The sequence below is a fragment of the Staurois parvus genome, unplaced genomic scaffold, assembly GCF_062004578.1.
Source record: "Staurois parvus isolate SC_StPar_1 unplaced genomic scaffold, SC_StPar_1.0 ptg001366l, whole genome shotgun sequence".
Lineage (NCBI taxonomy): Eukaryota > Metazoa > Chordata > Amphibia > Anura > Ranidae > Staurois > Staurois parvus.
In genome coordinates this window covers 167,501-189,129 of record NW_028319162.1, presented here as the reverse complement: position 1 = coordinate 189,129, position 21,629 = coordinate 167,501, and the positions used below count along the sequence as shown (strand labels likewise).

Here is a 21,629-nt window from a genome sequence, read left to right as displayed (position 1 = left end):
TAGTTGTGATCACTGCAGTAGCGGCACCTAATACAACGATTTCCAGACCTACAGCGATCTTCCAGGTTTGGCACATTGTATTGGTCCAAGCTGGGCCAACGTAACTGTGTAAAACTTACCATTCCTGGAATTCATATTTAAAAATGTTCCCAGAGGGAGATCACAGGGAAAATCCAGCCTTGATGAAGGGGGGGTGTCTCCTGACCCCTGAAACGCGTTGCCACTTGTGTGGAACTTGTGGGACTGTTTTTAGTGGAATGAACCTGATATTTGGACTCCAATCCAGGGGGTGGTGCACTCCATTCTTGTGTCTTCCAATCCAAAGAGCTCTTTGGACCTTCAATAAAAGTGAGCCGGCTGTCCGGTGTGGGCTGCGCCTGGTGTTACCGATCTTCTCCGTGGCCCATGAGATCGGTCCTAGGATCCAGATGCCAGATCACACTTTTCCTGGGAACCCAAAGCATAGTATAAGCGGTGGGGGCTGTGACCACCAGTCGGTGTCTCTGCTTCTCCTCACACATTATCTCAGTCTTCCTGTAGGCCACCCAAGTTCTGATTGATGTTTATGGTTTTCGCAGTGGCTCCGGAGTTCCTCCTGACCCTCGTAGACATTATCTGTGTTGTTGGTGACACGGTGACCCTACACTGCAAGGTCTGCGGCCGACCCAAACCGGCAATCACGTGGAAGGGCCCGGATCAGAATATTCTGGATGGTGACAGCAGCACTTACACCATGATGGCCAGGTGGGTCTGGATCTTCGTGGAGGTTCTGCCCGATGTGTGTTCTTGGCAATGGTTTTTTCTATGGACACCTCTGACCTCCATAACGCTCACACTTCTCTCCCCCAACAGTGAATCCGGTGACATTCGCTTAAAGATCTGTAATCTGATGCCCCAGGACAGTGGGATCTACACCTGTGTGGCAACCAATGAGCTGGGCTGCACCTCCACCTCTGCCACCATCAAAGTACAAGGTACCTGGGGGCACCAGGGGCATGGGGGCAACACAGCACAGATGATCCAGGCATGGTACCTGGGGTCACCAGGGGCAAGGGGGCAACACAGCACAGATGATGCAGGCATGGTACCTGGGGTCACCAGGGGCAAGGGGGCAACACAGCACAGATGATGCAGGCATGGTACCTGGGGTAACCAGGGGCAAGGGGGCAACACAGCACAGACGATCCAGGCATGGTACCTGGGGTCACCAGGGGCAAGGGGGCAACACAGCACAGACGATCCAGGCATGGTACCTGGGGTCACCAGGGGCAAGGGGGCAACACAGCACAGATGATGCAGGCATGGTACCTCGGGGCACCAAGGGCAAGGGTGCAGCACAGCACAGATGATTCAGGCAGGGTACCTGGGGGCACCAGGGGCAAGAGGGCAACACAGCACAGCTGATCCAGGCATGGTACCTGAGGCCACCAGGGCCAAGGGGGCAACACCGCACAAAAGATCCAGGCATGGTACCTGGGGGCACCAAGGGCAAGGGGGAAACACAGCACAGAAGATCCAGGCATGGTACCTGGGGGCACCAGGGGCAAGGGGGCAACACCGCACAGAAGATCCAGGCATGGTACCTGGGGGCACCAGGGGCAAGGGGGCAACACAGCACAGAATATCCAGGCATGGTACCTGGGGGCACCAGGGGCATGGGGGCAACACCGCACAAAAGATCAAGGCATGGTACCTGGGGGCACCAAGGGCAAGGGGGCAACACAGCACCGATAATCTAGGCATGGTACCCAGGGGCACCGGGGACAACACAGCACAGATGGTCCAGGCATGGTAGTGGGTGGAGATATCCAATGGCCGCCACATGGGCCTATGGGTCAGTCAGCTCCAATCAGTGTTGACTGTTGAAGGCCATCTTGGCATATGAAATATTTGAATATTTTCTGGCCAGTAGACCCTTCTTCATAACAAACCAATGGCTTGGCACGCATGGCCAGTATTTATTCTGAGGGAAATTCCCAAAACATGGCCTGTTGTGGGTAGTTGAGGACTGAGGTTGGGGCCACAGCTCCCAGGTATTGCCATGAGGGCTTTGTCTGGGGTCTCCAGAACTCAGGGATGGAAATGCTGTCAGGAAATCGCCGTCCATCACCAGCACACAACATTGAAGTTCTCGTTTTCAGATTTAATGTGACATCCAACGTTCGAATCTTTGTGACAACCTCTTGTGTCCCTCCAGGTGTCCCCGGGGCCCCTAGCCAGCCGGTAGCCCAGGAAAGAAGCAGCTCCTCCGTCATCCTCCGCTGGCTCCCTCCATCAAGTACAGGGAACTGCACCATCTCCGGATACACCATGGAGTACAAGGATGAAGGTACCGACTCCAGGCCTGCCAGGGGGCCCTGGGATGGTCCCAGACTGTGGATAGTTGTCCCTGGAAATTCGTATGTCATTTGGCAAATATGTTCTTCATGCCAAAGACTGAGGAGACATCAGCTACACACAGTGTTGTATGGGAAGGATTCATTATAACATGGGTCATACATCAGGGTCCCCATCAGAGTCCTCTGTACATCAGGGTCCCCATCAGAGTCCTGCATACATCAGGGTCCCCATCAGAGTCCTCTGTACATCAGGGTCCCCATCAGAGTCCTGCATACATCAGGGTCCCCATCAGAGTCCTCCATATATCATGGTCCCCATCAGAGTCCTCCATACATCAGGTTCCCCCATACATCAGGTTCCCCATCAGAGTCCTCCTTACATCAGGGTCCCCATCAGAGCCCTCCATACATCAGGGTCCCCATCAGAGCCCTCCATACATCAGGGTCCCCATCAGAGCCCTCCATACATCAGGGTCCCCATCAGAGCCCTCCATACATCAGGGTCCCCATCAGAGCCCTCCATACATCAGGGTCCCCATCAGAGCCCTCCATACATCAGGGTCCCCATCAGAGTCCTCCTTACATCAGGTTCCCCATCAGAGTCCCCCCACTGGTTTACATCAGGGTCCCCCTCAGAGACTCCCTGCCCTCTCACATCAGAGCCCCACTTTTGTCAGAGTACCCCTCAGACTCCCCTTTTATATCAGGGTCCCCCTGAGACCCCCCCTTACATCAGGGCCCTCCTCAGAGCCCTCCTTACATTGGAGTCCACCTTAGAAGTCCTTTTTTTTGTCAGTGTCTCCCTCAGAGTCCCCCTTTGCATCAGGGCCCCCACAGAGTCTGAGTCCCTCCTTACATCAGAGTCCCCCTTCAATCAGGGTCCCCCTTTGGAGCCCCCCCTTGCAACAAGGTCCCCCTTGGAGCCCCCCCTTGCAACAAGGTCCCCCTTGGAGCCCCCCCTTGCAACAAGGTCCCCCTTGGAGTCCCCCCTTGCATCAAGGTCCCCCTTAGAGTCCTCCCTTTCATCAGGGTCCCTTTTCGGAGTCCCCCTTGCATCAGGGTCCCCCCTGCTGATGGTGATGATGACAATAAAGCTGGGGGGACCCTATGTTTGAAATGGGGGGGGGTTTGAAGCAGGAACTATAGACAGCGTCTGTTTCTCACACTGTGCACACTGAGGTCACTGACCGGCCTATGGGTTGGATAAAGTCTTGCAGCCGATGCAGCTGGTGGACCCTCATATGAAGACCCCTTCCTTACACCCGCTTTCTTTGGTGTCACATGCGCCGTCTCTCCCGCAGGCTCCCAGATCTGGCAGCAGTCAGTGGCCTGTACACTGGATACCTACCTTGTACTGGAGGACCTGAGGCCTGGAGGTACTTACCAGTTCAGAGTCAGCGCCAGCAACCCCTGGGGCATCAGCCTGCCCAGCGAGCCATCGGAACCCCTTCGGCTGCCTGAGAATGGTAAGCTGGGACCCCTTCATTCCTCTATTACCGGTGCGCTCAGTGTTAGATACCCGGACCACCGAGGTTCCCCACCCAAGGCATTCGCCATTTTATTTCTGAGCAGCAGAGGAAGAACCAGAACATTTCCTCCGTATTCCACCTACATTGTAAAGGTAGAAATCCAGCTTCTGGGTCCGGGTCCCTCCGACCAATACTCTGAGAGCAGCCCTATGGGGGTCCGGGTCCATCTGACAAATACTCCAGTCTGAGAGCAGCCCTATGGGGGTCCGGGTCCATCCGACAAATACTCCAGTCTGAGAGCAGCCCTATGGGGGTCCGGGTCCATCCGACAAATACTCCAGTCTGAGAGCAGCCCTATGGGGGTCCGGGTCCATCCGACAAATACTCCAGTCTGAGAGCAGCCCTATGGGGGTCCGGGTCCATCCGACAAATACTCCAGTCTGAGAGCAGCCCTATGGGGGTCCGGGTCCATCTGACAAATACTCCAGTCTGAGAGCAGCCCTATGGGGGTCCGGGTCCCTCCGACCAATACTCCAGTCTGAGAGCAGCCCTATGGGGGTCAAGGTCCATCCGACAAATACTCCAGTCTGAGAGCAGCCCTATGGGGGTCCGGGTCCCTCCGACCAATACTCCAGTCTGAGAGCAGCCCTATGGGGGTCCGGGTCCATCTGACAAATACTCCAGTCTGAGAGCAGCCCTATGGGGGTCCGGGTCCCTCCAACCAATACTCCAGTCTGAGAGCAGCCCTATGGGGGTCAAGGTCCATCCGACAAATACTCCAGCCTGAGAGCAGCGGGGATTGTCTGATATCAGCCCTATGGGGGTCCGGGTCCATCCGACAAATACTCCAGTCTGAGAGCAGCCCTATGGGGGTCAAGGTCCATCCGACAAATACTCCAGCCTGAGAGCAGCGGGGATTGTCTGATATCAGCCCTATGGGGGTCCGGGTCCATCCGACAAATACTCCAGTCTGAGAGCAGCCCTATGGGGGTCCGGGTCCCTCCGACCAATACTCCAGTCTGAGAGCAGCCCTATGGGGGTCAAGGTCCATCCGACAAATACTCCAGCCTGAGAGCAGCGGGGATTGTCTGATATCAGCCCTATGGGGGTCCGGGTCCATCTGACAAATACTCCAGTCTGATATCAGCCCTATGGGGGTCCGGGTCCATCTGACAAATACTCCAGTCTGATATCAGCCCTATGGGGGTCCGGGTCCCTCCGACCAATACTCCAGTCTGATATCAGCCCTATGGGGGTCCGGGTCCATGAGGGCTCCTGTGGATCACCAGGTAGACTTCTCTGAAGGAGATATTAAGGTCCTTTCATCCGAAAATTGGGAAAAGCAACATACACTTTAAGGTATATCTGGAGCCAAAACTTTTTTCTTCTAATTCTGGGAGTTGGATCGAGTTTACGTCATGAAGTGAGAGGCAACCCCCCCCCCCCCCAGAATTTGAGGAAATCCCCCCTTAGACATTCCCTTCACCTCCTGTTCAAGTGACAACTTACCTGTCAGATCTTCCATTATTTTCTGGATCAGTGGCAATGAGCACCCGGAGAGCGTGAATCCCCCCGGGGGGGAAGGGGGGGTTGGGGGCACAGTGTTGGAGTTGGCGAACCCCCCTTGCCCACAGGCCCCCACAACCACCAGCCAGAGGCCCTTGTTATCAACATGGGGAGCCCCCCCCCCGCCCCAAATCATCAGTCCCCCATTTGTTGAGGGTATGTAGCCTGGTATGGATCAAGAGGGGGAGTGCGCGCTCATCCCCCCCCTTCCTGACCTGTCGGGCTGCATGCTCGGATAAGGGGCTGGTATGGATTTTGGGGGGGAACCCACATTTTTTTTTACATTTTGCCGGGGGGGGGGGGGGGGTCCCCTCAAAATCCATACCAGACCCGAAGAGCTTGGTATGGATGGGGGGGGGGGGGGGGGCCCTAGGCATTTTAGTACAAAAAAAATGTAATTGCTGGCAAATCTTTTTACATTCAGCTGTCAGCGGGGAACCCCACACCGTTGGATGGGGGGGGAACCCCACTGACAGCTGAAACAATGAAGAATGTGTCTAGTATCTGTGCGGTATCTTATCACTCGGATGCCGTCAGACACCTCTTGGTGAATTGTCCCCTCTTTTCGAAGTTCGCGGTCAAACGTTCGGTAGGGACGAATATTCGACCGCGATCCTAACGGGGGGGGGGGGAGGTGTTCGGCCCCATCACTATTATGTTCCCGTCCTATAGACTGTGTATGGTCTTACTTATTTGTCTGATCTGTTCTGAGGGAAGATATCGGTACAAATCCCACCTCTCCCTTTTCTCGTTGGTGTTTTATATCGTTTTGGGGGGGGGGGGGTGTGATCACCGAACCAATTGACTTGGACCTATTATCTTTTTTTTTAAATCTTCACCGCGGCTGCTGATGGTGCAGAGGGTAAACCGCCAACGCGAAACCCAACGAAGGTCTGGCGGTGACGGCCGTCAAGCAGGAAGGCAGATATTTGAGTGGCGGTAAATGGGTGGGCAGAAGAGGTGGCCCATTTGGGCACTTCAAAGTTGGCACAAGGACAGGACCTGCAACCTATGCCGCTGAAGCAGTTCGCAGCTTATGGGGGGGAGGTCACATTGGCTTTTTAAAGACCTCATCCTAGCAGGAAGTGGCAGGCAGTCTGGGTATCGGCCGTCATGTTCAGAGTGGTGCAAACAGACAGAACCTGTCCACCGGACACCGGCATGGAGCTCTGAGCTCACTTTATAGATGGCTAATGAGCTCAGCTGTAAGAACCTGCAGTGGGGTGCAGTGCTGGAGAAAGTCCAGCAGGGGTCAGTGGTGAGCACTGAGCGTGGTTGTGCTGCAGTGCAGCGGAATGTCCAGTAGATGGCACCCCGACAGAATCCTGCAACTCCAGGATTCCAACCTCCATAAGAGGGGAGGGAATTGGCCGTCCGGCCGAGCGCCGTCACCTCCATACAACTGCAGAGATCGATTCCCATAGATGGTGATTGGAGCTCTTCACTCCACAGAGAAAACTGAAAGGTTTGGGTTCAGATGTAATATAATGTGAAATCCAGAATGGAGCTGGAGGAGGAAAGTGACTGAGTCTTTCTCTGATGTCACCGCCAGGGGCGGACCGACAACTCATGGGGCCCCCGGGCAATAGGGGATCATGGGGCCCCTGTGTCCTTACCCAAACTCAAAAAAGCCTATGAAAGGTACCAGGGGCATCTCATGGGGCCCCCTACTGACCCCGGGCCCTCGGGCAGTGCCTGAATTTCCAAATGGTTAGTCCGCTCCTCGTCACCGCACACTGTGAGTGTCTCACAATGTGCATTACAAGCTGCAGTAAGTCGGATAGAGCTCCGCCCCATTTCCTGGCTGGAGGACGTCCAGCATCATCTAACTTTTTCCTCCCCAGCCTGACTGTCCCTGGCTCCGCCCCTTTCATTCTTTGGATTTCAGTTTTTTAAATCATGGCAGCTCAGCATCACATGTGGGTGTTACCTATGCAAATACAGCCTGCCTAGGAACGCCCACTCCTCCAGACCGACACCCACCCATCAAGGCATTGTGATATACTGTATGCATAACTCCTTCCTAAAGCAAGACTGAGGGCTCTGGAGAGGAGCTATGTACAGTATGTTGCTGGCCCCTCTCACCTGCCATGATCTGCCTGCAATGCACAGAGAAGTACAGAGACCCAGTGATGACATCACTGCGTCTTATATAGGTTATGTAATAAAAACTGAAACTGCCGATCTTCAGCTTCCTCATTGTGCGCTCTCGTCTGTATTATTAGTTGTGGTCAGGGTGCTTCTTTCTCTCTCTCCCTCCCATCTCTCTCTCCCTCCCATCTCTCTCTCCCCCCCCCCCCCCCTCCCGTTCCGTCCTCCCTGTCACCTCTCCTCTTCTTCCTCCACAGACGCCAATACCGATGGCTCCACCATATGCTGGAAGGAGAACTTTGACCAGATGTACGTGGAGCAGCAGGAGATTGGACGGTACGTCACACACGCCGTGATTCTGAATAAACGAGGATTCCGATAAGCTCAAATTTTATTGAATGTTTTTTACCATAAAGCAGAACTCCGGGCAGATCAGCACCAAATGATGCATTGTGTAGTCACATTAGATGTCATTTATGTTCCTGAGTTGGAGCTTGTGATCTGCTGCAGCCCAGAGACTGGGAAAGGGAGGGGCTTTTCTAGGTGCCAATCAGATGTGCGCTGTGTACATGTGCTGACAAGGAACGTGCTGGCAGGAGGAGAGAGCAGGGTGAGGACTCATCTGTCCAATCACAGGCGGGGCTGACCAGGCTGTGGTACTACAACTGAAGGAGAGAAAAGTCAGGACACCCAGCTTTGGAGGTGGGGGCGGGATCATTCTTAGAGGTGCTCCACCTAGGTGATTTCCCACAGGTGCTCTGCCCAGGTGATTTCCCACAGGTGCTCCGCCCAGGTGGTCTCACACAGGTGCTCCGCCCAGGTGATTTCCCACAGGTGCTCCGCCCAGGTGATTTCCCACAGGTGCTCCGCCCAGGTGATTTCCCACAGGTGCTCCGCCCAGGTGATTTCCCACAGGTGCTCCGCCCAGGTGATTTCCCACAGGTGCTCCGCCCAGGTGATTTCCCACAGGTGCTCCGCCCAGGTGATCTCACACAAGTGCTCCGCCCAGGTGATTTCCCACAGGTGCTCCGCCCAGGTGATTTCCCACAGGTGCTCCGCCCAGGTGATTTCCCACAGGTGCTCCGCCCAGGTGATTTCCCACAGGTGCTCCGCCCAGGTGATTTCCCACAGGTGCTCCGCCCAGGTGATTTCCCACAGGTGCTTCGCCCAGGTGATTTCCCACAGGTGCTCCGCCCAGGTGATTTCCCACAGGTGCTCCGCCCAGGTGATCTCACACAGGTGCTCCGCCCAGGTGATCTCACACAGGTGCTCCGCCCAGGTGATCTCACACAGGTGCTCCGCCCAGGTGATCTCACACAGGTGCTCCGCCCAGGTTTGATGCACCATACACGTAATAGTAATGTCAATCTTTCCTACAATTGGATTTTTCCTTTTAGGCCAATCAGAATAATTTCAATGAAATTGGCTGTTTTTTCTCTAATCCAATTGATAAAACAGTACGGGGGTCTCTGTATTCTCACTCTGAGGGTCCCACAAACATCCGAACAATCAGGGATGAAAATTCCTGTGATTTCTCTTATGTGTAGTTTCTATATCATCAGCGCCTCCTAGTGGCCATAAAGGGGTTTTTCTTTTCCTCAATTGGGAAAAAACCCCTCTGTGGCCACTAGATGGCACTGAGAATGTAGGAACCACAGATAAGGGAGGCAGTACGGAAAATTTCCTCATGATTGCGCGGGTGATTGTCACATCCACACGACGACTGACCGCACGACGGATGACCGCACAACGACTGACCGCACGACGGATGACCGCACGACGACTGACCGCACGACGGATGACCGCACGACAGATGACCGCACGACAGATGACCGCACGACGACTGACCGCACGACGGATGACCGCACAACGACTGACCGCACGATGGATGACCGCACGACGACTGACCGCACGGCAGATGACCGCACGACAGATGACCGCACGACGACTGACCGCACGACGGATGGCCGCACGACGAATGGCCGCACAACGACTGACCGCACAACGACTGACCGCAATGGCCGCACAACGACTGACCGCACGACTGACCGCACAACGACTGACTGCAATGGCCGCACAACGACTGACCGCACGACTGACCGCACAACGACTGACTGCAATGGCCGCACAACGAATGGCCGCACAACGACTGACCGCACAACGACTGACTGCAATGGCCGCACAAGGAATGGCCGCACAACGACTGACCGCACAACGACTGACCGCACAACAACCCCCAATTCATAGATTCAATCAGATTACAGCCATGAGCAGAGTCTGATAAGACGACCACATGCCATGATGCCGTGATGTGCCAGAAACGATCGAATTGAGTAATGAAGGCCATAGACAGGACGAAAATCGGTTGTTCAATCGGCTGATGTTACTACCAACGGTAAAAAAATCGGCCGATTTTTGTTCCATCTACGGCCGGCATCTTTACTTCTGTCCCTGCAGAGAGCTCTGCTATTATATTTGACAGGAAAGTCTTGCGGTTGCAACAATGTATCCATTTGTATCCATTTCGGATACAGATGGTTTTATTTGGATACAAATGGATACATTGTTGCAACCGCAAGACTTTTCATGTCAAATATAACAGTGGACTGGAATTCTTCTTCCTCCAGGTCACGGCTCATACGCAGGTTTCTTATCGGTGAAATGATCGGCTGATTTGCTCATCATTGCCGGGAAAATCGGCCGATGGTCAAAATCGGCCACAAATTTTCCAACTTTACCGATAAAAAAAAAAAGTGCCAAAACCCTGAAAAACGGCCGACCAATTAACCCACTAACACTGTGACAATCAGCCGATTTTCCACCCATCTGTGGCCGGCATTAGAATCATAAACCTTCACCTTCCATTTAATGGAGTTAGCGAGCTCTTTGACTCTAGGAAGTCGATCAGCTGCGGGGGAATTATGTCGATGGCTTCTGATCGATGGAATGAATATCCGCACGCACGTTGGCAAACCGATCGTCATAAAATCGATGAAATGATTGTTTTTAGTTGATTGTTTTTGATCGCTGTCATGTTTTCAATCAATACATCTTTGTAATCGCCCTCTTGGCCCCTCCCCCCTCAGGGGTCGGTTCGCGGTGGTGAAGAAGTGTGTGCAGAGGAACACGCGGAAGGACGTCGCCGTGAAATTCGTCAACAAGAAGCTGAAAAAGCGCGAACAGGCGGCTCACGAGGCGGCGCTCCTCCAACACCTCCAACACCCGCAGTACCTCGCCCTCCATGACACCTACGAGTCGCCCAACGCCTACATCCTCGTCCTGGACCTGTGAGTCGCTGCGCATGCCGCTCTGATCTCCGCTCCCTGACATCAGAGTCAATGAATGTGTCACCCAATACAGTCCCCTTTTACATCAGGGGTCCCCAATACAGTCCCCCTTTACATCAGGGGTCCCCCCCCTTTTACATCACAGGTCCCCGGTACAGTCCCCCTTTACATCAGAGGTCCCCAGTACAGTCCCCCTTTACATCAGAGGTCCCCAGTACAGTCCCCCTTTACATCAGGGGTCCCCCATACAGTCCCCTTTTACATCAAGTGTCCCCAATACAGTCCCCCTTTGCATCAGGGGTCCCCAATACAGTCCCCCTTTACATCAAGTGTCCCCAATACAGTCCCCCTTTACATCAGGGGTCCCCCATACAGTCCCCCTTTACATCAGGGGTCCCCCATACAGTCCCCTTTTACATCAAGTGTCCCCAGTACAGTCCCCCTTTGCATCAGAGGTCCCCAATACAGTCCCCCTTTACATCAGGGGTCCCCAATACAGTCCCCCTTTACATCAGGGGTCCCCAATACAGTCCCCCTTTACATCAGGGGTCCCCAGTACAGTCCCCCTTTACATCAGGGGTCCCCAATACAGTCCCCCTTTACATCAAGTGTCCCCAATACAGTCCCCCTTTACATCAGGGGTCTCCCATACAGTCCCCTTTTACATCAAGTGTCCCCAATACAGTCCCCCTTTGCATCATGGGTCCCCAATACAGTCCCCTTTTACATCAGAAGTCCCCAGTACAGTCCCCCTTTTCATCAGGGGTCCCCAGTACAGTCCCCCTTTACATCAGAGGTCCCCAGTACAGTTCCCCTTTACATCAGAGGTCCCCAGTACAGTGTCCCTTTACATCAGGGGTCCCCAGTACAGTCCCCCTTTACATCAGGAGTCCCCAGTACAGTCCCCCTTTACATCAGGAGTCCCCAGTACAGTCCCCCTTTACATCAGAAGTCCCCAGTACAGTCCCCCTTTACATCAGGGGTCCACAGTACAGTCCCCCTTTACATCAGAGGTCCCCAGTACAGTCCCCCTTTACATCGGGGGTCCCCAATACAGTCCCCCTTTACATCAAAGGACCCCAGTACAGTCCCCCTTTACATCGGGGGTCCCCAATACAGTCCCCCTTTACATCTGGTGTCCCCAGTAGCATCCTCCTTTACAACAGTTGTACTCAGTAGAGTCCCCTTTAAATCAGGTGTCCCCAGTAGTTTCCCCATCCCCTACAATTCCGGATCTCATTGTACCCCGAGTCCCGGGGTGAGCCCCATCCCCAGCAGATCTGGATCTCCTTGTACCCCGAATCCCGGGGTGAGCCCCATCCCCTGCAGATCCGGATCTCCTTGTACCCCGAATCCCGGGGTGAGCCCCATCCCCTGCAGATCCGGATCTCCTTGTACCCCAAATCCCAGGGTGAGCCCCATCCCCTGCAGATCCGGATCTCCTTGTACCCCAAATCCCAGGGTGAGCCCCATTCCCTGCAGATCCAGATCTCCTTGTACCCTGAATCCCGGGGTGAGCCCCATCCCCTGCAGTTCCGGATCTCCTTGTACCCCGGATCCCAGGGTGAGCCCCATCCCCTGCAGATCCAGATCTCCTTGTACCCCGAGTCCCAGGGTGACCCCATCCACTGCAGATCATTGCTCTGCTGATTCTGTTCTGGGGGGGATGCATATAGCCCTTTTCTAGGCCGCGGTGATCACATGACTCCGATCTCTTCCAGGGTGGATGACGGCCGATTGCTGGACTATCTGATGAAACACGACGAGCTGATGGAGGAGAAGGTGGCCTTCTACATGCGGGACATCCTGGGGGCCCTCCAGTATCTGCACGGCTGCCGCGTGGCCCACCTGGACCTCAAGGTGACCCGCTTGTTTCTGAAGAACCCGACCCTGAAATCCAATCACATTGAAGCAGATCTGCGATAGAACCGCGCAGACATTTATTCCCAGAGACCACTCCCCCTGACCACGCCTTCCTCTGCTCCTCCCTCCAGACATTTATTCCCCAGAGACCACTCCTCCTGACCACGCCTTCCTCTGCTCCTCCCTCCAGACATTTATTCCCCAGAGACCACTCCCCCTGACCACGCCTTCCTCTGCTCCTCCCTCCAGACATTTATTCCCCAGAGACCACTCCCCCTGACAATGCCTTCCTCTGCTCCTCCCTCCAGACATTTATTTCCCAGAGACCACTCCCCCTGACCACGCCTTCCTCTGCTCCTCCCTCCAGACATTTATTCCCCAGAGACCACTCCCCCTGACCACGCCTTCCTCTGCTCCTCCCTCCAGACATTTATTCCCCAGAGACCACTTCCCCTGACCACGCCTTCCTCTGCTCCTCCCTCCAGACATTTATTCCCCAGAGACCACTCCCCCTGACAATGCCTTCCTCTGCTCCTCCCTCCAGACATTTATTTCCCAGAGATCACTCCCCCTGACCACGCCTTCGTCTGCTCTTCCCTCCAGACATTTATTCCCCAGAGACCACTCCCCCTGACCACGCCTTCCTCTGCTCCTCCCTCCAGACATTTATCCCCAGAGGCCACTCCCCCTGACAATGCCTTCCTCTGCTCCTCCCTCCAGACATTTATTCCCCAGAGACCACTCCCCCTGACAACTTCGTCTGCTCCTCCCCCCTTCAGAAGGGCGGCACCATCTTTGTTCCGGCATCATCCAGAGTCACCTTCTACTAGACATGTGCAGAACGGAAACATTTGTTTCATTTCCTTTCAATTCGTTAAATTACTAACTTCATTTATTCGCATTCGTAACAAAATTCGCTTCCTTTTTTCCACCCGATTTGAATTCTTCCACTGGATTCGAAGGATTTGAATTGAAAATATCAAATCGATCCAAATTCATTGTGAAGAATATTTGGGTCTATCCTAAGCAAAATTCGATTTTTGAAAAGAATAGAATAAAACATAAAAGAAAAAGAATAGATCTGAATAGAATACAAAAAATATAAAGAATATAGTTGTCTCCTGAAATTCGAATTTCGAAAGGCGGCTATATTCTTTCTATTCTATTCTAATCTGTTCCATTTTTTCTTTTCTGTTCTATTCTGATTTGTTCTGTTCTATTCTTTTCAAAATTCAAATTTCAGAAGAAAACTATATTCTTTATATTCTATTATTTTTAAATCTATTCTTGTTTTCCCGTTCTATTAATTTATTTTATGTTTTATTCTATTCTTTTCAAAATTCACATTTCAGGAGACAACTATATTCTTTATATTTTTTTGTATTCTATTCAGATCTATTCTTTTTTTTCTATTCTTTTATGTTTTATTCTATTCTTTTCGAAATTTGAATTTCAGAAGACAACTATATTCTTTAAATTTTATTCTATTCTGTTCCATTTTTTTCTATTCAAATCTATTTTTTTTCTTTTCTTTTATGTGTTATTCTATTTTTTTTAAATTCAAATTTCAGAAGGCAGCTATATTCCTTCTATTCTATTCTAGTCTGTTACATTTTTTTCATTCTATTCCTTTATATATTTTTTTTTTTTTATTTTGTTTTTTAATTCAAATTTCAGGAGATGACTATATTCTTTATATTCTATTCAAATCTATTCTTTTTTTCTATTCTATTCTTTTATGTTTTATTCTATTCTTTTCGAAATTCTAAGTTCAGAAGGCAGCTATATTCTTTGTATTCTATTTTAGTCTGTTACATTTTTTTTTCATTCTATTCCTTTATTTTCTATTCTTTTTTTTTTTTTTGTATTCTTTTTAAAATTCAAATTTCAGGAGATGACTATACTCTTTATATTTTATTCTATTCTATTCAAATCTATAATTTTTTCTATTCTTTTATGTTTTATTCTATTCTTTTCGAAATTCAAATTTCAGAAGGCAGCTATATTCTTTATATTCTCTTCTAGTCTGTTCCATTTTTTTTCCTAATTCTATTTTTTTATTTTCTATTCTTTTTTTTCTATTCTTTTTAACATTCAAATTTCAGGAGACGAATATATTCTTTATATTTTATTCTATTCTATTCAAATCTATTCTTTTGTTTTATGTTTTATTCTATTCTTTTCGCAAAATTTGAATTTCGGAAGACGGTTGTATTCTTTTCTATTTTATTCTATCCGTTTCTAGTCTGTTCTAATCTGTTCTGTTTTTTTCCTATTCTATTCTTATATTTTCTTTTCCGTTCTGTTTTATTCTTCTATTCTTTTTGAAATTCAAATTTTGGAAGATGGCTGTATTCTACTACACACAGTCTTTGAAGGAAATCAGCAATATGTTTCGAATTTGTTTTAGAATTAGATTTCGTTTTCAGATTCAATTCCATTTCAGATGATTCATTATTTTGTCCAAAATTTAATTTCGTTATTTTGTAATTAGGAAATTTGGATACATCCGAATTTCCAAAAAAATGAAAATTTTGTACAAATTTCGATTGGTAATGAAATGTACTACACATGTCTACCTTCTACTTCGTGGACTGAGATGCCGGCTCGGAGATGATATCCTGCTCTACAAAGCTCCCGCGCATGCGTGTGGAGGGCTGGTATCCATCTAATAGGTATACATTCTCAGAGAATAAAGGTATCAAAGTGGCCTTGCTGCCCTCTACTGGCTGGGGTATTCCAAGAGCAACTGCAAAAAGCAATTTGTCCTGTGCTTTTAGAATGCAGTAGGTCTCGTTTCATCTACAAGGGATCTGGAGGGATTTTCTGCTGTACAAGCAATGTGTGCTGTACTTTTAGAACACAGTAGGTCCCATTTCAGCCTCTGTATCAAACCTTCTGTCATTCTTTCTCTCCTGCAGCCTGAAAACCTCCTGATTGACCTCCGTATTCCGGTGCCGCGGGTGAAGATCATTGACCTTGAAGACGCCATGCGGATTACCGGTCACTATTATGTCCACCAGCTGCTGGGGAACGCAGAATTCGCTGCTCCGGAGGTGATTAAAGGCACGCCGGTTTCTCTGGCCACCGACATCTGGAGTCTGGGCGTCTTGACGTACGTCATGCTGAGCGGTGTGTCGCCATTCCTAGATGAGAGCAGCGAGGAGACCTGTATGAACATCTGCCGGGTGGACTTCTCCTTCCCATTGGAGTATTTCACCAGCGTCAGCCAAGCCGCTCAGGACTTCATCCGGGCCACGCTGCAGATGGATGCCCGCTGGAGGCCAACAGTGGCCACCTGCTTGCTCCACCCCTGGCTCCAGCCTCACTATAGCAATTATTCCAAAATCCCCCTGGACACCACGCGACTGACAGCCTTCATCGAGAGACGGAGTCACCAGAACGACGTCCGGCCGCTGCCCAATGCCAAGTGCTTCATTGTGAACCGCAATGCCATGGGAACATGAAGCCTTCACCACCTTCTGTTGAATCAGTATTAACCAGGATGGCTATTGAAACATTTACAGCAGGGTCATATCCTGAGCCAGTCCATATTCTAAAACAGGGATTGGTTGGATGGTTGAGGACATCCATTTCTTGGAGGGATGGTTGAGGACATCCATTTCTTGGAGTAAAGATTGAGGACATCCATTTCTTGGAGGAATAGTTGAGGACCATTTCTCAGAGGGATGGCTGATGATCTCCTTTTCTCACAGGGATGGTTGAAAACCGTTTCCTCAAATTATGGTTGAAGACATCCATTTCCTAGAGTTATGGTTGAACACATCCATTTCTTAGAGTTATGGTTGAACACATCCATTTCCTAGAGTTATGGTTGAACACATCCATTTCTTAGAGTTAGGGTTGAAAACCTCCATTTTTAGAGGGATGGTTGAAGACCTCCGTTTCTTAGAGGGATGGTTGAAGACCTCCATTTCTTAGAGAGATGGTTGAAGACCTCCATTTCTTAGAGGGATGGTTGAAGACCTCCATTTCTTAGAGGGATGGTTGAAGACCTCCATTTCTTAGAGGGATGGTTGAAGGCCTCCATTTCTTAGAGGGATGGTTGAAGGCCTCCATTTCTTAGAGGGATGGTTGAAGACCTCCATTTTTTAGAGGGATTGTTGAAGGCCTCCATTTCTTAGAGGGATGGTTGAAGACCTCCATTTCTTAGAGGGATGGTTGAAGACCTCCATTTCTTAGAGGGATGGTTGAAGACCTCCATTTCTTAGAGGGATGGTTGAAGACCTCCATTTCTTAGAGGGATGGTTGAAGACCTCCATTTCTTAGAGGGATGGTTGAGGACCTCCATTTCTTAGAGAGATGGTTGAGGACCTCCATTTCTTAGAGGGATGCTCTTCACTTGTTGCCATTCACAGCATCTCAGTCCTATTTCTGAAACAGATGAAGACAACAGAAGTCTTTTTATTTTCTATGAACTCATTTGGTGCTGTGCATTGGTGCAATTCCTTTGCAATGAACCTTACTTCAGGCCCAAAGAGGTTTTATCTCGACATGCTGCTATGTGATTGGTCATGTCTGTTCTCGGACACTCCAGAGAAAATGGGACCGTCTACTAAATACATACCAGACTGTCAGGAAGATGACTGTTTCAATAACTCCTGTGTTTGAACCAATCGTCCTTAGAGAACCGTAGCTCCAAAATGATGAGATCGGAGACATCACTGTGCGACCAATGGACAACATTGCCGTCAATCTCGTCTGTCTGTCTCTGCTCTGTCTGTAGTTCCTTGTAATATTGTACAGTATTGCCTTTTGCTGCTTGTGGGGAGGGGAAAAGGAGGGTCAAAGAAAGCAAAATCTATCTATACGTTTCATAGGTCTATAATTTCATAGCTATATAGAGTGTTACTGAGTATAACCATACAGCTACAAACACCACAGGAGCCTTAGACATACCGGAGTCATTTATCTGTCCTACGTGGGGGAGGTGGAAAGTGACTATTTCTGGGGGGGAGGAGTGGTGGGGGTGGGGGGGGGGGTAGTGGGGAAGGTAGGGAGACCTAATTTGAGATGTCTGAACTTTCGGGGGTATTATCCAGACAGGAGACCACTATATATCCAATGACTGCCAGCACTTGAGCCCTGATGAAGGGAGTTGTGAGCCCCCGAAATTCATTGGAGATCAAGTCAAATTTTCTTAGTGGGCTTCATATATGCCTGAGACACTCCCATCCTTCATTTATTGTTTTGACCATTTCAGGGCCCCCTGGAGCTGCCTTTTGGAACCACACATTAAGCTAGTTTATACTGATTGGGTCCAGTGGATCACCAACACGGACCCCTAGAGATACCCCAGTAGACGGAGAGCTGCCTTTAAGTACTACAAAGTTGTACCAATTGTTGCCATCTTTTCAGCCCTGATGAAGGGAGCTGTGAGCCCCGAAACCTGTCGGCTTTATCCTGCGACCTGTTATCAAGATATAAAATATTTTACTGGACTTTGTAAGTCCTTGAGACACTCCCATCCTTCATTTATTGTTTTGACCATTTCAAGACCCCCTGTAGATGCCATTTGGAACCACACATTAAGATACTTTGTACTGATCTTTGGGTCCAGTGGATCACCAACACGGACCCCTAGAGATACCCCAGTAGACAGAGAGCTGCCTTTTAAGTACTCAAATTTGTATCAATCATCTCCAGGATTTCAAGCCCTGATGAAGGGAGCTGTGAGCCCCGAAACCTGTCGGCTTTATCCTGTGACCTGTTATCAAGATATAAAATATTTTACTGGACTTTGTATGTACCTGAGACACTCCCATCCTTTGTTTATTGTTTTGACCATTTCAGGAACCCCTGGAGATGGAACCACACATTAAGCTAGTTCGTACTGGTTTTTGGGTCCAGTGTACCACCAACACGGACCCCTAGAGACACCCGAGTAGCCAGAGAGCTGCCTTTAAGTACTACAAATTTGTACCAATTATTGCCACCTTTCAAGCCCTGATGAAGGGAGCTGTGAGCCCCGAAACCTGTCGGCTTTATCCTGTGACCTGTTATCAAGATATAAAATATTTTACTGGACTTTGTAAATCCTTGAGACACTCCCATCCTTCGTTTATTGTTGTGACCATTTCAGGGCCCCCCTGGAGCTGCCTTTTGGAACCACACATTAAGCTAGTTTGCACTGATCATTGGGTCCAGCGGATCACGAACACGGACCCCTAGAGACACCCCAGTAGACAGAGAGCTGCCTTTAAGTACTACAAATTTCTACCAATTATTGCCACCTTTCAAGGCCTGATAAAGGGAGCTGCGAGCCCTGAAACCTGTCGGCTTCATCCTATGACCTGTTATCAAGATATAAAATATTTTACTGGACTTTGTATACAGTGAGGAACAGAAGTATTTGAACCCCCTGTGATTCTGCAAGTTCTCCCACTTCTCCATCATGGAGGGTCTGACATTCACATTGTAGAACATTCCCACTCTGAGGACAGAATTCAGGAGATCACATTGTATGATTTGTAAAGAATGTATTTCTCTCGCACGGCTGAACAGAAGTATTTGAACCCCTGAGAAGATCCGTGTTAATATTTGGTACAGAAGCCTTTGTCTGCAATTACAGAGGTCAGACGTTTCCTGTAGTCCTTGGCCAGGTTTGCACTGCAACAGGGATTTTGGCCGACTCCTCCACACCGATCTCCTCTAGATCTGTCAGGTTTCGGGGCTGTCGCTGAGCAACACAGAGTTTCAGCTCCCTCCAAAGATGTTCTATTGGATTTAGGTCTGGAGACTGGCTAGGCCACTCCAGAACCTTGATATGCATCTTACGGAGCCACTCCTTGGTTCTCCTGGCTGTGTGCTTCGGGTCGTTGTCATGTTGGAAGACCCAGCCACGACCCATCTTCAATGCTCTGACTGAGGGAAGGAGGTTGTTGCTCAAAATCTCACAATAAATGGCCCCATTCATCCTCTCCTTAATACAGTGCAGTCATCCTGTCCCCTTCGCAGAAAAGCACCCCCAAAGCATGATGTTACCACCCCCATGCTTCACAGTAGGGATGGTGTTCTTGGGATGCAACTCATCCTGCTTTTTCCTCCAAACACGACGAGTGAAGTTTAGACCAAAAAGTTCTCCTTTGGTCTCATCTGACCACATGACTTTCTCCCATGCCTCCTCTGGATCATCCAGATGGTCATTGGCAACCTTCAGACGGGCCTGGACATGTGATGACTGCAGCAGGGGAACCTTCAGACGGGCCTGGACATGTGATGACTGGAGCAGGGGAACCTTCAGACGGGCCTGGACATGTGATGACTTGAGCAGGGGAACCTTCCATGCAATGCATGATTGGAAACCATGACGGTGTCGTGTTCTACCGACAGTGACCTGTGAAACTGTGGTCCCAGCTCTCTTCATGTCATTGACCAGCTCCTCCCTTGTACTTCTGGGCTGATTCCTCACCTTTCTTCTCATCAGTGATACCCCACGAGGTGACATCTTGCATGGAGCCCCAGTCCGAGGGAGACTGACAGTCGTCTTTAGCCTCTTCCATTTTCTAACAATTGCTCCAACAGTTGATCTATTCTCACCAAGCTGCTTGGCAATTGCCCCGTAGCCCTTTCCAGCCTTGTGGAGGTCCACAATTTTGTCTCTGGTGTCTTTTGACAGCTCTTTGGTCTTGCCCATGGTAGTAGTTGGCGTCTGACTGACTGTGGGGTGGACAGGTGTCTTTAAAGATCTCAGACAGGTGCTACTAAGTGAGATGAATGAGTGGAGTAGAGGGGGACTTTTTAAAGGCGCAGTAACAGGTCTTTGAGAGGCAGAATTCTTGCTGTTTCTTAGGGGTTCAAATACTTCTGTTCAGCCGTGCGAGACAAATACATTCTTTACAAATCATACAATGGGATCTCCTGAATTCTGTCCTCAGAGTGGGAATCCCCTGCAATGTGAATGTCAGACCCTCCATGATGGAGAAGTGGGAGAACTTGCAAAATCGCAGGGGGTTCAATACTTCTGTTCCTCACTGTATACCTGAGACATTCCCATCCTTCTTTTATTGTTTTGACCATTTCAGGAACCCCTGTAGATGCCTTTTGGAACCACACATTAAGCTACTTTGTACTGATCATTGGGTCCATGTACCACCAACACGGACCCCTAGAGACACCCGAGTAGCCAGAGAGCTGCTTTTATGTACTACACATTTGTACCAATTATTGCCACCTTTCAAGCCCTGATGAAGGGAGGTGTGAGCCCCGAAACCTGTTGGCTTTATCCTGTGACCTGTTGTCAAGATATAAAATATTTTACTGAACTTTGTATATACCTGAGACACTCCCATCCTTCGTTTATTGTTTTGACCATTTCAGGGTCCCCTGGAGATGAAAGCACACACTAAGCTACTTTGTACTGATCATTGGGTCCAGTGTACCACCAACAGGGACCCCTAGAGACATCCTAGAGATACCCCAGTAGCCAGAGAGCTGCCTTTATGTACTACACATTTGTACCAATTATTGCCACCTTTCAAGCCCTGATGAAGGGAGCTGTGAGCCCCGAAACCTGTCGGCTTTATCCTGTGACCTGTTGTCAAGATATAAAATATTTTACTGGACTTTGTATGTACCTGAGACACTCCCATCCTTCGTTTATTGTTTTGACCATTTCAGGAACCCCTGGAGATGGAACCACACACTAAGCTACTTTGTATTGATCTTTGGGTCCAGCGGATTACCAACACGGACCCCTAGAGACACCCCAGTAGACAGAGAGCTGCCTTTAAGTACTCAAATTTGTACGAATCATCTCCAGGATTTGAAGCCCTGATGAAGGGAGCTGTGAGCCCCGAAACCTGTCGGCTTTATCCTGTGACCTGTTGTCAAGATATAAAATATTTTGGTGGACTTTGTATATACGCGAGGCACTCTCATTATATACTGTTTTGAGCCATCCAGGGACCCCTACAGATACCCCAGTAGACACAGAGCTGCCTTTTAAGTACTACACATTTGTACCAATCATTGGGAGCACTCAAGCCCTGATG

The 21,629-nt window shown here is 49.8% G+C and overlaps 1 protein-coding gene across 1 annotated transcript in view; it reads left to right on the top strand.

Moving 5' to 3' along the window:
• Positions 1-17,580, top strand: part of LOC149436375 (kalirin-like) — a 144,974-nt gene extending 127,394 nt beyond the window's left edge. Inside the window, exons 20-27 of the mRNA XM_089661682.1 lie at positions 579-744; positions 853-974; positions 2,198-2,329; positions 3,641-3,805; positions 7,723-7,801; positions 10,552-10,752; positions 12,474-12,612; positions 15,537-17,580. Of these exons, the coding sequence (XP_089517808.1) occupies positions 579-744; positions 853-974; positions 2,198-2,329; positions 3,641-3,805; positions 7,723-7,801; positions 10,552-10,752; positions 12,474-12,612; positions 15,537-16,082 (1,550 nt within the window). The 3' untranslated portion in view covers positions 16,083-17,580. The remainder of the gene's footprint in view (positions 1-578; positions 745-852; positions 975-2,197; positions 2,330-3,640; positions 3,806-7,722; positions 7,802-10,551; positions 10,753-12,473; positions 12,613-15,536) is intronic.
• The last annotated feature ends 4,049 nt before the right edge of the window (positions 17,581-21,629 follow it).